The sequence below is a fragment of the Schistocerca americana genome, chromosome 2 (assembly GCF_021461395.2).
Source record: "Schistocerca americana isolate TAMUIC-IGC-003095 chromosome 2, iqSchAmer2.1, whole genome shotgun sequence".
Classification (NCBI taxonomy): Eukaryota; Metazoa; Arthropoda; class Insecta; order Orthoptera; family Acrididae; genus Schistocerca; species Schistocerca americana.
Window position 1 is genome coordinate 211,698,267 of NC_060120.1, and position 12,960 is coordinate 211,711,226.

At 42.8% G+C, this 12,960-nt stretch overlaps 1 protein-coding gene across 1 annotated transcript; it reads right to left on the reverse strand.

The window, feature by feature from the left end:
* Positions 1-1,012: 1,012 nt before the first annotated feature.
* On the reverse strand, positions 1,013-6,182 carry LOC124593898 (uncharacterized protein DDB_G0287625-like). Its single transcript, XM_047132248.1, has 4 exons — positions 5,977-6,182; positions 5,099-5,892; positions 4,096-4,573; positions 1,013-1,016 (listed from the first exon to the last, which is right to left on the reverse strand). The coding sequence occupies exons 1-4, from the start codon at positions 6,180-6,182 to the stop codon at positions 1,013-1,015; spliced, it is 1,482 nt and encodes a 493-aa protein (XP_046988204.1).
* Between the last annotated feature and the right edge of the window lie 6,778 nt (positions 6,183-12,960).

The window sequence follows — 12,960 nt, forward strand, 5'->3', positions numbered from 1 at the left end:
CCTCTCGCGTCCGTCGGCCGTCGTAATTTAATATATTATTATTGTTATTATTATTTTTTGATTGTTGCCGACTTACGTGGCGGGCCTTCATAAAAATGATATTTAAGTTGAACAATGTAATAAACTTTTCATATAAATTTCCTCGGCTAGTCAGTTGACGTTAAAGCAAAGGATCTTTAGTTATTAATTACAATTGCGGCCCACACACGCGCGAGAGTATTTTCTTACCTCCGATAACCATTGTATTGTAGTCAGAGTCCTGGCTCTGGGTCTCGGCTATGCTACTGAAAATAAGAATCTTAAAGCTAAGTATTTCTGCAACTTCGTGCGGCTGTGGAGAAAAATTAATATTATGCTAATAGCGGGCGAGTTTTCCGCTTCCGCTAATTTTTCATAAGTTAATATCGCCACGTAATGGCGTCGTTGGCTGCATCGGCCGCTGCGATTGTTGAGCTGTAAATTACTTGAATGCAGGTTAATTCAAGGAAGGCGGACATGAAATCGGGATCACCTCTTACAAATTAAAAGTTCACAATAATATTAAAACAGTATATTATATACTTAACTCATACAAATATGCTTACATTTGTCAGCACTCGCAAGATGTCCCTCTAGACACATTCAAGACAAGCGAAGAAGTAAGGTCGACTAAAAAATTAACAAAAGAGTGTAACTGGGCTTCTCTTTAGATCATTCTGTCATAAATTATTTCTTTGCAATCTAAACCTACACAGAGAAATTATTATTTTACGGCTACATGAAAAAAAAATCTCTTACAAATTATGAATGTCTTCTTTATAAATATTGTCTTTTCGTAATATGGCACTGGGGACGCTATATTGCCCCCCGAAATGTTTATGTCATAAAAAATGTTCGTGTTTTTTGACATAAATATTTCCACTTTCATGTCCACAGTGTCCACACGCAGAGTTTTCTTTCATAGTCTATATATGTCACATCGTATGTTGTAATTACTGAGGTGTGTTGCACACAAAGTGTAATACAGATGAAGTTATCTACATAACAATATAATATACAATTGGTTACGCATGCAGTCATGTACAAAAGGACATAGAATACAACTAGTTTTATTTTGGTTGCTTCTTCTTAGGGTTGCAACTTTTGCAGTGTTCAAAGGTATACAATCACGAGTTAGTCCATAAACTTGAAGTCCCAGGGGTGTCAACTGTTCGCTCCCCATTTGGCGCGGCCGTAGGGAAACCTGGGGAAAACCTCGGCGGAGCGACAGACTAACTGCTTTGGTCACTTTCACTTAATTGTTTCTGGAATGTCATTGGAGTACAGGATGTGCATACAAATATTTTTGTTGCACTATGCAAAAAATGAGGCCATTAAAACAATTGATTGCGGTGTCGTTGATGATCTACGCCGCGACGTTTGGCTCGCGACGGCGTCGGTTGGTGTGTTCGGTGCTCGGCGTTCGCGGCGGCTGCGGAGAGAAAAACGCCCGCTCGACGCCAGCGTGTGTCTCGCCGTCGCGGAACGTCAGAATCAGCTGATCGGCTGCACCGTTGGCGATGCGCTTCTGTCTCGGCCGGGTGTGGCGGAGTGGGATGATATCCGCCCCCCGCTCTTGTTGGCAGGAGTCAGCTCTGCTACGCATCTCCGACGTAGTACATGAAACACACACACAACCAACGTAATATTTGTTTCCCGCTGCAGATGGTTACGCTAGTGGGAAAGGAGCATTTATTAGTGCGGCAGTTGTTGTTAAGTTTTCGCCAGTTTCCGAGTGTCAAGCTAGCACTGTCTTGCAGAAAACATGACATGGACCTTCTCCCGTGAATGCAGTTTTGATGCAATACTGTTTCCATTACACGTCAGTTTTTGTCTTGATAAAATTATTTATGTTTTCGCCGCACTCGCAGGCACTGGTGAGTGTCCCAATAGGAGCTTAGCACAAACATTCGCCGTTTCTGCGGTCGCTGTTTTGCAACAGTCCACGCATCGCATTCCAATTTCGCATTATTGTGCTCACTGAAACTACAGTCTGTCCCAAAAATATTGACTGTGGGTTCACTTCACGTTAATAGTTCACATTTATAGTAACTTCACAGTTTTTCGTGCGTAATATTGGCGTTTGGCGTCCTCACCGCTGTTGAACGTTCAATACTAGCACTTCACTGTCCATATCACAGTTTCACCTTCACAGTTTTTCACACTGCTTAAAGTAACTGTTTCGATTAGTTCACAAACACTAATGTATTTCATTCAGTCTGAACTGGATTTTGGCTAGTGCTGGATTTTACCAGTCTCTCGCACTAATTATCTCTTTTTATTTTCCACTTAGAGTCGTACTTGCCTTCAGATTTTTTGACTATACAATTGTATTTCCGTCTCATCTGAGGTAAGTCTGTCATGTCTGCCCACTCATTGCGTACTTGCCCTCCAGAGCCAGGCTCGACTTTACAAAACTTTGCCTCTCGCATTATTGTAGACATTTTATAATCTAGGCCTAGCGTGCAAGTTCCTAGATTGGTGTTTGATTTGTGACTTTTGTTTACACTATAAATTCGTGTAAATCTCTGCCTTAGCAGATGGCAATATATTTTAACAGTGCTTAGCGGTAGTCGCGTTTACTGATTTGCTTTGTACCTTGTCCACAACACATGAGGTACCTTGGGTGATGTACACACTGCACTGATATTGTTAAGTAAATTATGATTGAGCATATTTCAAGATCGGTATAGACATAAATACATGAAACGACATATACACTATAATATTGAATTTCATAAGTTGCATTACTACTACAGTTCAAAAATATTCATGACACACTAATGAAAAATTCTTTCATCGTTACATGCTGTTGAATTTTTTTTTAAACATATTTTTAAAGCATTTTTAAACATGACATTTGTAAAATATTCTTAAACCTACGTTCATTTTTTTTCTTTCAAAATGCAATTGCTTAAAAATACTATTATTCCTTAACATCTACTAAATTGAATCGCACTAATCTTGTGTGCCTCATTGTCTTTAAATGTTACACTAAAATCTTAACATTTACACACAGAAAAAAATACACTATAAACTTAACCTACTACACACAAATGTAAACGTTGCTCTACTGAGCGAACTTCCTTAAGTCTTTGTAAGTTTTTTTTTTTTAATTTCCTTGGTAACTGCCTCCTTATTTGACCACGGAATGGTGTAGTTTGCGTGACAGAAAGTATCGTGAGGTACCACTTCGATGTTATAGGTGTAGCCCTCGATAACACCGGGTTTTTCCGAAAGCACATTCTCATAATCTGTAAGTAGCTGAGTCAATTCGTTTTGTTGTGCTTCAGTCAAATGTTCTGACTCCCTAACTTTCATGGCTATCAGTTTCCTTTTTTCCTCTCTGTCTTCAGTAATAAACTCCTTATAACATGCTTGTCTTGTACTTAAGTCAGAATATAAATTCATTACCTGTATTCCTTCGAATCTCGTTTGAAAGCTCCGGCAATATTTACCGTGCACTTCCCGTGTCCTCAACAACGGCAAAATTACACGTCTATCCTCATTCATAAGGCTTACTTCCCCGCACAAGAGGTCGATTTTTGCGTCCCTCTGGCGTAAAAATTCCATCCCCAGGATGCAAGCAACACCTAATCCCTTAACTACTAGGAACGAGCTTTTCATTGCTTCATTTCCTACCGTAAACTCGACTTGCACCTGGTGCTTTATGATATGAGATTGTGCACCTATTGCACCTGTAACACGACAATTCTTCACTGGCAATACTGGTATTCTATTATTTTGACTCAAGTACTTGTAAAAATTTGCGCTCATGACATTGGTTGACGCACCGGTATCGACTATTATGTGTATTGGTGCTCCATACATATCTGCTTGCAATATAGCCTGCACAGCACTTTTGTCGGTTCGGTTACATGTCTGCGGTATGTCTACAAGTTCCTTTTCTATTTTTGTTCCTTCATTGTATCTCAGCATACAAAGTTTATGGCTGTCATCCGTGAATGTGCCCTCACTACACCATCCTGCAACCAACAACGGAGAGCGTATTGTGGCTGTCTTTAGTTTAACGGATGAGCATTAGTGGGTTGACAGTTGTCTGTCACTTCCACTAACCTCACATTGTGATTCTGGTTGTTGTTGTTGCTACTGTTGGGTTGGCCACCCTGCCTCCCCGATGGTGTATTTTGATATTGTGTATGGCTCTGGTTTTGCGGTGGTCGGTTGTAACTTCCTGACATGTTCTGTGATGGACCTGGGTTGGCGTTCCATTGTGGCGCTGTGTTTTGTTGCCACTGTGGTGTCGGTTCGTTACGACCACGCCACTGGTTTCGGTTGTTCCGCCATTGCGGATCGCCGTTACCATTATATCCATTACTCATGCGTCCATCATGATGTCTCTTTCGATTTTCACGATTGTAACCGTTGCCGTTATAACCATTGCCATTGTTTGTGCCTTGATTCTGTTGCCGGTGCTCTTGCCTATTCCCGTTACCATTTGGTACTAAGTTACTACCATTACTGTGGCTGCTATTGTAATCGGCTTTGTGTTGATTATAGCCTGCATGGTTCCACTTGTTTTCGGTTTTCATATCTTCGATCAATGGGTCAACAGAATCCACTATTTCCATGAATTGTTCTATATCGTATTCCGGCACATTGATGAAATATCTTTTAATTTCACTGGGCAACTTCATTTTTATTAATCTGATTATGTCACGATCGGACATTGGCTCGTCCCAGTACCTGGTTTTGTTTATATACTTTTCGAAATATTTGCGTAACGTTCCCATCTTAGGATTGTACATTTCTGAACTGTACAACTCCTTTCGTAGTCTTTCTTGGACGCTATCGGACCAGAATTTTTGCAAGAATGCACCTTCAAACTGTTGCATCGTTAGACATTTTTCGGACACGTCGGTGGCCCACAGTGCCGCGTCACCTTGAATAAAGGAGACCACGAACTGTATTCTTTGTCTTTCCGTCCATGTCCTGGGAAACACATTCCTAAAGCTCTTAATAAATACAACAGGGTGGACATTTCGTTTTTCGCTATTGAAGGGTTGGAATGTCCTGTGTTTTATTACATTGTCCTCTTTTTTGCACATCTGATTGCTACATTCTGGGACATTCATCACTTCGTGATGTGCGCTGCACGGTATCGCGTGTTGCTCGTGCTCATAATTCGCATTAGGTTGCGGTTGCGCACTCGCACCCTGGCTACCGTCAGCGTTATTATAGTAATCAGTACGCGGAGTCTGATTCATGATCTGTCCGCCACTGTTTACATTGCTTTCCAACGCAGACAGTCTCCGCGTGACCTCCTGTTGCCAATTTGGCAACTCCGCAGTCACACGGGACTTAATCTGTGTTAATTCGGCATGTAGTGCGGCAGCGCTGGCGTCAATATTTACACTCGCGGCCGCAGTCGCTTGTTCTACAGCTGTTTTTACGTCGCTTTCAATCTTTGCAGATATCTCGCGATCCTTTACTTCTAGCCATTCATTTAATTCTTTTTCTACTTTTTGAGCTTGCACTTCCAAATATGCGTCAATACTTTTCCGTGCATCTATCTCCACATTATCCACGCGGTTGGATAAAGTCTGGACATTGTCTTCAAGCCTAGCCTGCGATATCTGTAATTTTTGCATCTCTCCGGCTAAGCTTTGCACAAGATCGGGGATCTCTTTGTAAGCGTCCCGCATCTCGGCAAGTTCGCTTTGGATCCGATCTAGTTTCGCTTCATTGCGCTGCTCTTGCTCACGTAGCATCTGAGCCAGTTTTTCGTCTCTTTCTTTTTCCCTCTGTTCTAACATTCTTTCTTTTTCCCTTTCTTTCTGCTCTCTTTGTTGCTCTTGCTCATAGAGCATCTGAGCCAGTTTCTGATCTCTTTCCCTATCTCTTTCTTCTAACCTGCGCAGAAATTCTGCAAATGGGTCTGCAATCGGTGAGCATACTGGTGCCCCGCTTAATCTAGCACTCGATTGGCCCCCCTGCCCAGGCAGTGGAGTTGTTACTCTATTCCCATTCTGCTGTGGAGCGTCATTCACCGTCCACAGATCCTCGCCCCCCGCTCCGGAAATTATGTTATCCGAGGCGGTGGCTTGGGATTCGTTTACGTATTGCAAATGATCCTCACTTTCCATATTAACAGAATTTTGTTCTTCTGGTACGGATGCTTTAGGTTGTCCTATCTTACCCATACTAAATTCACTTTAAGCTACTGACAAATCTTTAACACTGATACACACACAAATAATTATCCCCTCCAAAAATAAACACATAAATACACGAAACGAATAATTATCCCCTCCAAAAATAAACACATAAACACACAAAACACCGAAGGTATCTCATGTGCACATGGGTTCGATATTCCGCACAGAGCTACACAGGATGCTTGCACAATAGGCCTTACCTTACTTATTTTTCTTTCTCGCAATCCTTTTTCTTTTCTACACTTTTTCCTCTCCAGATCTCCTCAGGGTGTGGTTTTGTTGTTGTACATGTAAAAGAATTCATACAAGCATTAATATTTTACAACAATTAGACACATAAATAATTACATTCATTACAATAGAGTCATATTAATCTGGCCCCAAAGTTGCGGCGCCAATCTCGCGTCCGTCGGCCGTCGTAATTTAATATATTATTATTGTTATTATTATTTTTTGATTGTTGCCGACTTACGTGGCGGGCCTTCATAAAAATGATATTTAAGTTGAACAATGTAATAAACTTTTCATATAAATTTCCTCGGCTAGTCAGTTGACGTTAAAGCAAAGGATCTTTAGTTATTAATTACAATTGCGGCCCACACACGCGCGAGAGTATTTTCTTACCTCCGATAACCATTGTATTGTAGTCAGAGTCCTGGCTCTGGGTCTCGGCTATGCTACTGAAAATAAGAATCTTAAAGCTAAGTATTTCTGCAACTTCGTGCGGCTGTGGAGAAAAATTAATATTATGCTAATAGCGGGCGAGTTTTCCGCTTCCGCTAATTTTTCATAAGTTAATATCGCCACGTAATGGCGTCGTTGGCTGCATCGGCCGCTGCGATTGTTGAGCTGTAAATTACTTGAATGCAGGTTAATTCAAGGAAGGCGGACATGAAATCGGGATCACCTCTTACAAATTAAAAGTTCACAATAATATTAAAACAGTATATTATATACTTAACTCATACAAATATGCTTACATTTGTCAGCACTCGCAAGATGTCCCTCTAGACACATTCAAGACAAGCGAAGAAGTAAGGTCGACTAAAAAATTAACAAAAGAGTGTAACTGGGCTTCTCTTTAGATCATTCTGTCATAAATTATTTCTTTGCAATCTAAACCTACACAGAGAAATTATTATTTTACGGCTACATGAAAAAAAAATCTCTTACAAATTATGAATGTCTTCTTTATAAATATTGTCTTTTCGTAATATGGCACTGGGGACGCTATACCCCATCGAAGTCGAGACAGCAGGGAAGGATCTGCGCCGCAGTAATGGCAAAGAGATAAAGGCCAGCCAGGCCATCAAAACAATGAGCAACCGCCGCCAGTGACGTCCAGGGGCGTGGACGTTGGACGGAACACGCGCCTATCGCAACAGGCGCGAACGAGAGCAGACGACAGATGGAGCAATGGACGCCAGCCAGAACGAGCCAGGGCGCAGTAGACGGGGAAAGCGGCCACTATATCACGCTACCGACTCGCAAACCGCCAATCAAGCCCAACAGACGACACGGCGCCAGGAGAAACCAGCTGCAATAACTGAAGCTGCAGAACTCTGGGGGGTGTTGAACAAATTCAAACAGCACGTCATGCAATTTCCGCAGCTTGTCATAGCTGCATAGCAAGTGGCCACCCAGATCAAAATCACAGCAGCATCCATAACTCCCAGACATGGCTAGCAAACAAGTCCTGGGCCTCACCATTTGTGTGTGGAACACGAACAGTGTAAGGACAATAGAGGGCGAGTTTCGGCAGTTTCTGCGTGACGAGGCTGTGGACGTCTGCCTCATCACCAAAACCTGGCTGAAACCTGGAGTAAAGGTGCATGCACCAAACTTCTGGTGCTACAGCACAGACAGAGAAACGGCGGGCGGCGGGACGGCAGTGTACATGCAAACATCACTACGCCAACACCTAAGATGTCTTCACTGGAAGTGACAGGCGCCACTGTCAGCATCTCGATGGGCCAAGTGACCTTCATTGCTCTATACCACCATACGAAACGTCTCCTGCAACCCAGGGACATCGATGCTGTATTGTTGATGCTGGGCAACCTATTTATTGGCAGCGACATCAGCACAGCACCACACATTCGGAGTGGAACTCGCGATTGACCACTGCCGGCGGCAGAGGGCTGCTCTGAATGCCTAACAACCATGGCACGATAGTGCCATACGACCCCGCACACAACCCATTTCATGGTCGCCCAGATGTCTTGGACGCAGCAATCATCAGGGGGCCACACACAACGCCATCGCGACCATGCACATGGCCCTGTCGTCAGATCATCTGCCAGTCATCTTTGTCCTGGACACAGATGGGGTCGCACCACCCTCTGGTAATGCAAGAGGTATCACCATGCTGACTGGGAACACTTCAGAAAACACCAGGTCGAGACAGTCACCGCCATGCCCAATCCAGATGATGAAGGCACATACACAGCACACACTGCATTTATGAATTGTGTGTTGGAAGCAGCAGAAGTGGCCACGCCACACAGAAGACGAAAGCAAACGGATTACTCCCACCAGCTTCCCCCAGACATAATACAGACCATATGGGAGAAAAACCGGGTCTCTCGGGAATGGTAGGTCACGAGACAACTGGCAACCAAAAACCTGCTAAACCACTGCGACACATCATCCGGATTGCACTCACAAATCACCAAAATCGAGACTGGGTTGGGAAAATTGCTATGCTCGGAATCGGTGATGGTACCATTTGGAAGATGACATAGCAATTCTTGCATTGACAACAGCAAATCCCGCCACTGCAAGTTAATCATGACGTCATGACAGAACCTGATGCCAAGGCCAGTGTGTTGGCCGATGCGTTCACAGCCAACTTTACGCTGGTAGAGGACATAATCGATGATGAACATGTCTACCTTGTAGAGGACTGGTTACCGGTGATCAAGGGAAACAGTGAAGAAGAAATCTCAGAAGAAGTAGTACAGTATCAACTAGCACACCTCCAGTCCAGCAAGCAGGGGCAGTGTGATAATGTTGATAATGACGTACTATGGCAGCTCCCCACACAAGTGGTTACCAAGTTAACCAAGATCGTCAATACCATCCTGAGGACCTGCAACTACTCCTCTGCGAGTACCTTGGGGCAGTAGTCCTTGACGTCTCCAGAGCCTTCGACAGTGTGTGGCACGACGATCTCACATACAAACTTCTGGTACATAGGGAAGCTGTATTGCACACCCACCTGCTCCTATCGTAATTAACTGTGCACACTTTCCACATTTGCACAGATGATGGGGAGTCCATAGCACGTCCCATCAGAGTGGGAGTACCACCGGTGCCTGTCCTCAGCCGTCTCCTGTACTCTCTCTCCACTGCAGACGTCCCAAAGGCACCAAGGGTCGAACTGGCGCTCTCTGTGGATGACACAGCACTTTTTGCGTGACGCGTGAATATGCAATTAATGACACGCCTCCTCCAGCTGGCCTGCAATGAGTAGGGGGAGAATGGGCCACCAAATGGCGGCTGAAACTCAACACGGCCAAATGTCAGGCCGCGATATTCATCAGGAAGAAGATTCTGCTAGAGCTTCAGTCGCTATGGATCCTGGGAGGCCCCATACCCTGGTCCAACATTGGCAAATGCCTCACTTTTGCACTGTGCCAATGCCTTACGTGAAAGCCACACATCAGTGAGATGAGGAGTAAAGTGTTAGGAAGAATGCACATGCTTTATGCCCGCTGAACACCACAACAGCACTTCCCACATACTGTGGCGTCACACGTACTTGGCGCTAATAAGACAAGCGCTCGTGTATGTTGCCGTAGTGTTGGAGAAGGCCACAGACACGCTGATTAAGACACTACAGACAATTTAAAAGAAGGTGCGAAGGCTGGCACTGCACCTGCTGCGTGACTTGAGCACTGCAGAGCCGCACAGGATTCCCGGAAATCCGACGCTAAGATATCGATTCCAGCAATCTGCAAATAAATTTTACACGTCAATGCGTAATTCGGAAAATCGTTCCGTCAGTGTCCTGTGAAACCAGGTACACTGGCGAACAACCATGAAATGGTCTGATCTGCCGTTGTTGATAACTGTGAACTGCCTACACAACAAGAGCAAGAAAAAAAGGCAAGAAAGAAGTACAAGAAGAAGAGAAGTACAAGAAGTACAAGTACAAGAAGTACAAGAAGTACAAGAAGCAACATTCCCAGCAAGAAGTAGGTAAAGCATGCAAGATGATGTAAGCTACAGCACTCTGAGGTCGGAATCCTCAGGAAAAGCACGAGCACAAACGTTCGAAACAGGGCACAGGCACGTCACAGTGATGATGATGCTGTTTTGTTTTGTTGGGCGCCCAACTGCGCAGTCATCAGCACCCATACAAAGTCCAGTTTCTTTACTCAGTCCAATTTAGCCACTGTCGCAAAAGATGATGATGATGAAATGATGAGGACAACACAAACACCCAGTCCCCAGGCACAGAGAAAATCACCAACCCGGCTGGGAATCGAACCTGAGCCCCCATGATCCAGAGGCAGCAACGCTAGCCACTAGACCACAAGCTGCGGACGCACGTCAGAGTGACATCACTGGAAAATATCACTGCGTTGAACCGTGGAGATATAAATATGGTGGACCGAATGTTTTCTGCTATTTAACGCCCCCGCAAGCAATCAAACATTTTGTCAGACTTAACTATGCTTACAAATATTTGACTGTGTATGGTGCAACTTGATGTATTTGCCAAGCATAGTTCGTGTTTGAGAGAAATTTTGATTGACAGAAAGTTTGACAAGATGGCGGACATTGTTTGTGTTGACGTTTTGTCACATATGTTTAGTGCAAAATTGTTTTATTATCCTTTATCTCACCTTGTCGTGAGTTTCCACTACTATGAAAACTATGATCAATTATAGAAACAAAACAGCACTGACATTTACCAAAATGGTATAGGTACCACATCTTTCACAGCCATATGTTACACATAAAGAGGTTATGAAAAAGACAATATTTTACACATAAAATGACATACAGGCTGAGTGGAATGAATAAAAGAAATCAAAGTCTCCAGTTCTTCCACGTATGGTGTGGGTTATATGATATTGCATTGCGATATTTTAATGACTGTCATTAGAGGACCAAGTATGAGAGAATAAATGTTTGCATACTTGTATCTACTTTTTCTATGTGAGGGTGAAGTAACACTAAACAAGTTATTAAATGCTTTACTTTCCATCTGCAGAAGGTTGATGCAATCATCAGGTTCTGAGTGAAACATTTCCATTCACAGGTTTCCAGTTGCATATTTCTCATTTTAAATCATTTCCTGGACCAGCATCTTGTTTTCTTCTTCTTTAAATGAAGTGCCATAGGCAGTGTTAAAAATGCTTTAGCGGCATTTGTAGCCATTCCCACTAGTGCAAAAATACAGCATACATCTGCCTCAAAAGTAAGGTTAAATTGACAACCTTTTAACTTTGAGAAACTGAAAGACCAAGGCACTTGTGAAAAATTAGAGAATGCATATTGTGAAATCACGATGCAAGGACAGGAAATGGAATGCACGGAAGGAAGATGGATCATTTTAAAAATAGGATCAAAAAGGCAGCTAAGGAAATGCTTGTAGCCAAGGAGAGGAAAAAAGTAAAGCAAGAAGGGGTAACACCAGATATGATGACCAAGATGGATGACTGCAGGAAATGGAAAACTGTAAACACAGAAGAAGGGAAGCGCAACTACAGGGGGTAAAATAGTGAATTAAGAAGGGAGAAAGAAAAAGCAAAGGAGAAATGGCTGACAGAAAAGTGTGACAAGGTAGAGAAATTAGAGAAAGAAGGAAAATATGATTTGATGTACAAAGAAGCAATGGATTTGACATTCAGGGAAAAAAACAACAAAGGACTAAAGGAAGTAGAGGTAGCAGACGGTAAAGTGGTGAGTGAACACCAAGAAATAATGAAAAGATATGAAGAATATATACTTTAGAATGGCTATATGCTGCAGACAGCCGACCAAGTGAAGAAGAGCTTGGGATAGAAGAAGATAAGGTTGCAGATGATGACAAAGGAAATGGAATACTAACTATTGATATTAAAGCATCTATGAAAGAGATGAAAAATGGAAAGGCAATGGGAATTATTGAGATTCCTGCAGAACAGTTAATGTCATTGGAGAAAGAAGGGAAAACAGAGTTGACTGAATTTTGTAATCAAATATACGTGACAGGGCAATGGCCAAAGGACTTTACAGAAAGTATCTTAATACCTGTAGAAAAGAAACAGAACAGCAAAACGTGTGAGGAACATAGAATAATGAGCCTGATATAGCATGCAGCCAAAGTCTTGCTATGGATGCTCAACAGAAAGCTATGTGCAAAGTTGAATTGCGTTATAGGAGATGAACAATTTGGTTTCAGGCAAGGAGTGGGAACTAGAGGTGCCATGGGGCTACTTAGGGGATAGGTATATGGAGAAGGAAAGGAAGGTGTATGTTGTGTTCATTGATATTGAGAAGGCTTTTGACTGTATCAGATGGGACAAACTGATGGAAATCCTAAAGAAACATAGAGCTGACTGAGGGGACAGACAGTCAATTAGAAATTTATATTTGAACCAGAGAGAAAGAATAAGAACAGGAAGTGTGATGAGTGAAGAAATTGAACTGGCAAGAGGATCATTTAAACACAAAATTAGAAGAATATAGAATGAAGATTAACAAGAAGAAAACGAAAAGCATGGTAATTGGAGGAAAGGAGAGAACATGCCGTATGAAAATAGGGGGA

Excerpts from the sequence above, each read along its gene's own strand:
- LOC124593898 (XM_047132248.1), bottom strand. The coding sequence starts at position 6,182 with ATGGGTAAGATAGGACAACCTAAAGCATCCGTACCAGAAGAACAAAAT. Across the intron at positions 5,893-5,976 it reads GTAACAACTCCACTGCCTGG|GTTAGAAGAAAGAGATAGGG; the intron begins GCAGGGGGGCCA and ends ATTTCTGCGCAG. Across the intron at positions 4,574-5,098 it reads AGTGATGAATGTCCCAGAAT|ATATGAAAACCGAAAACAAG; the intron begins GTAGCAATCAGA and ends CATTGATCGAAG.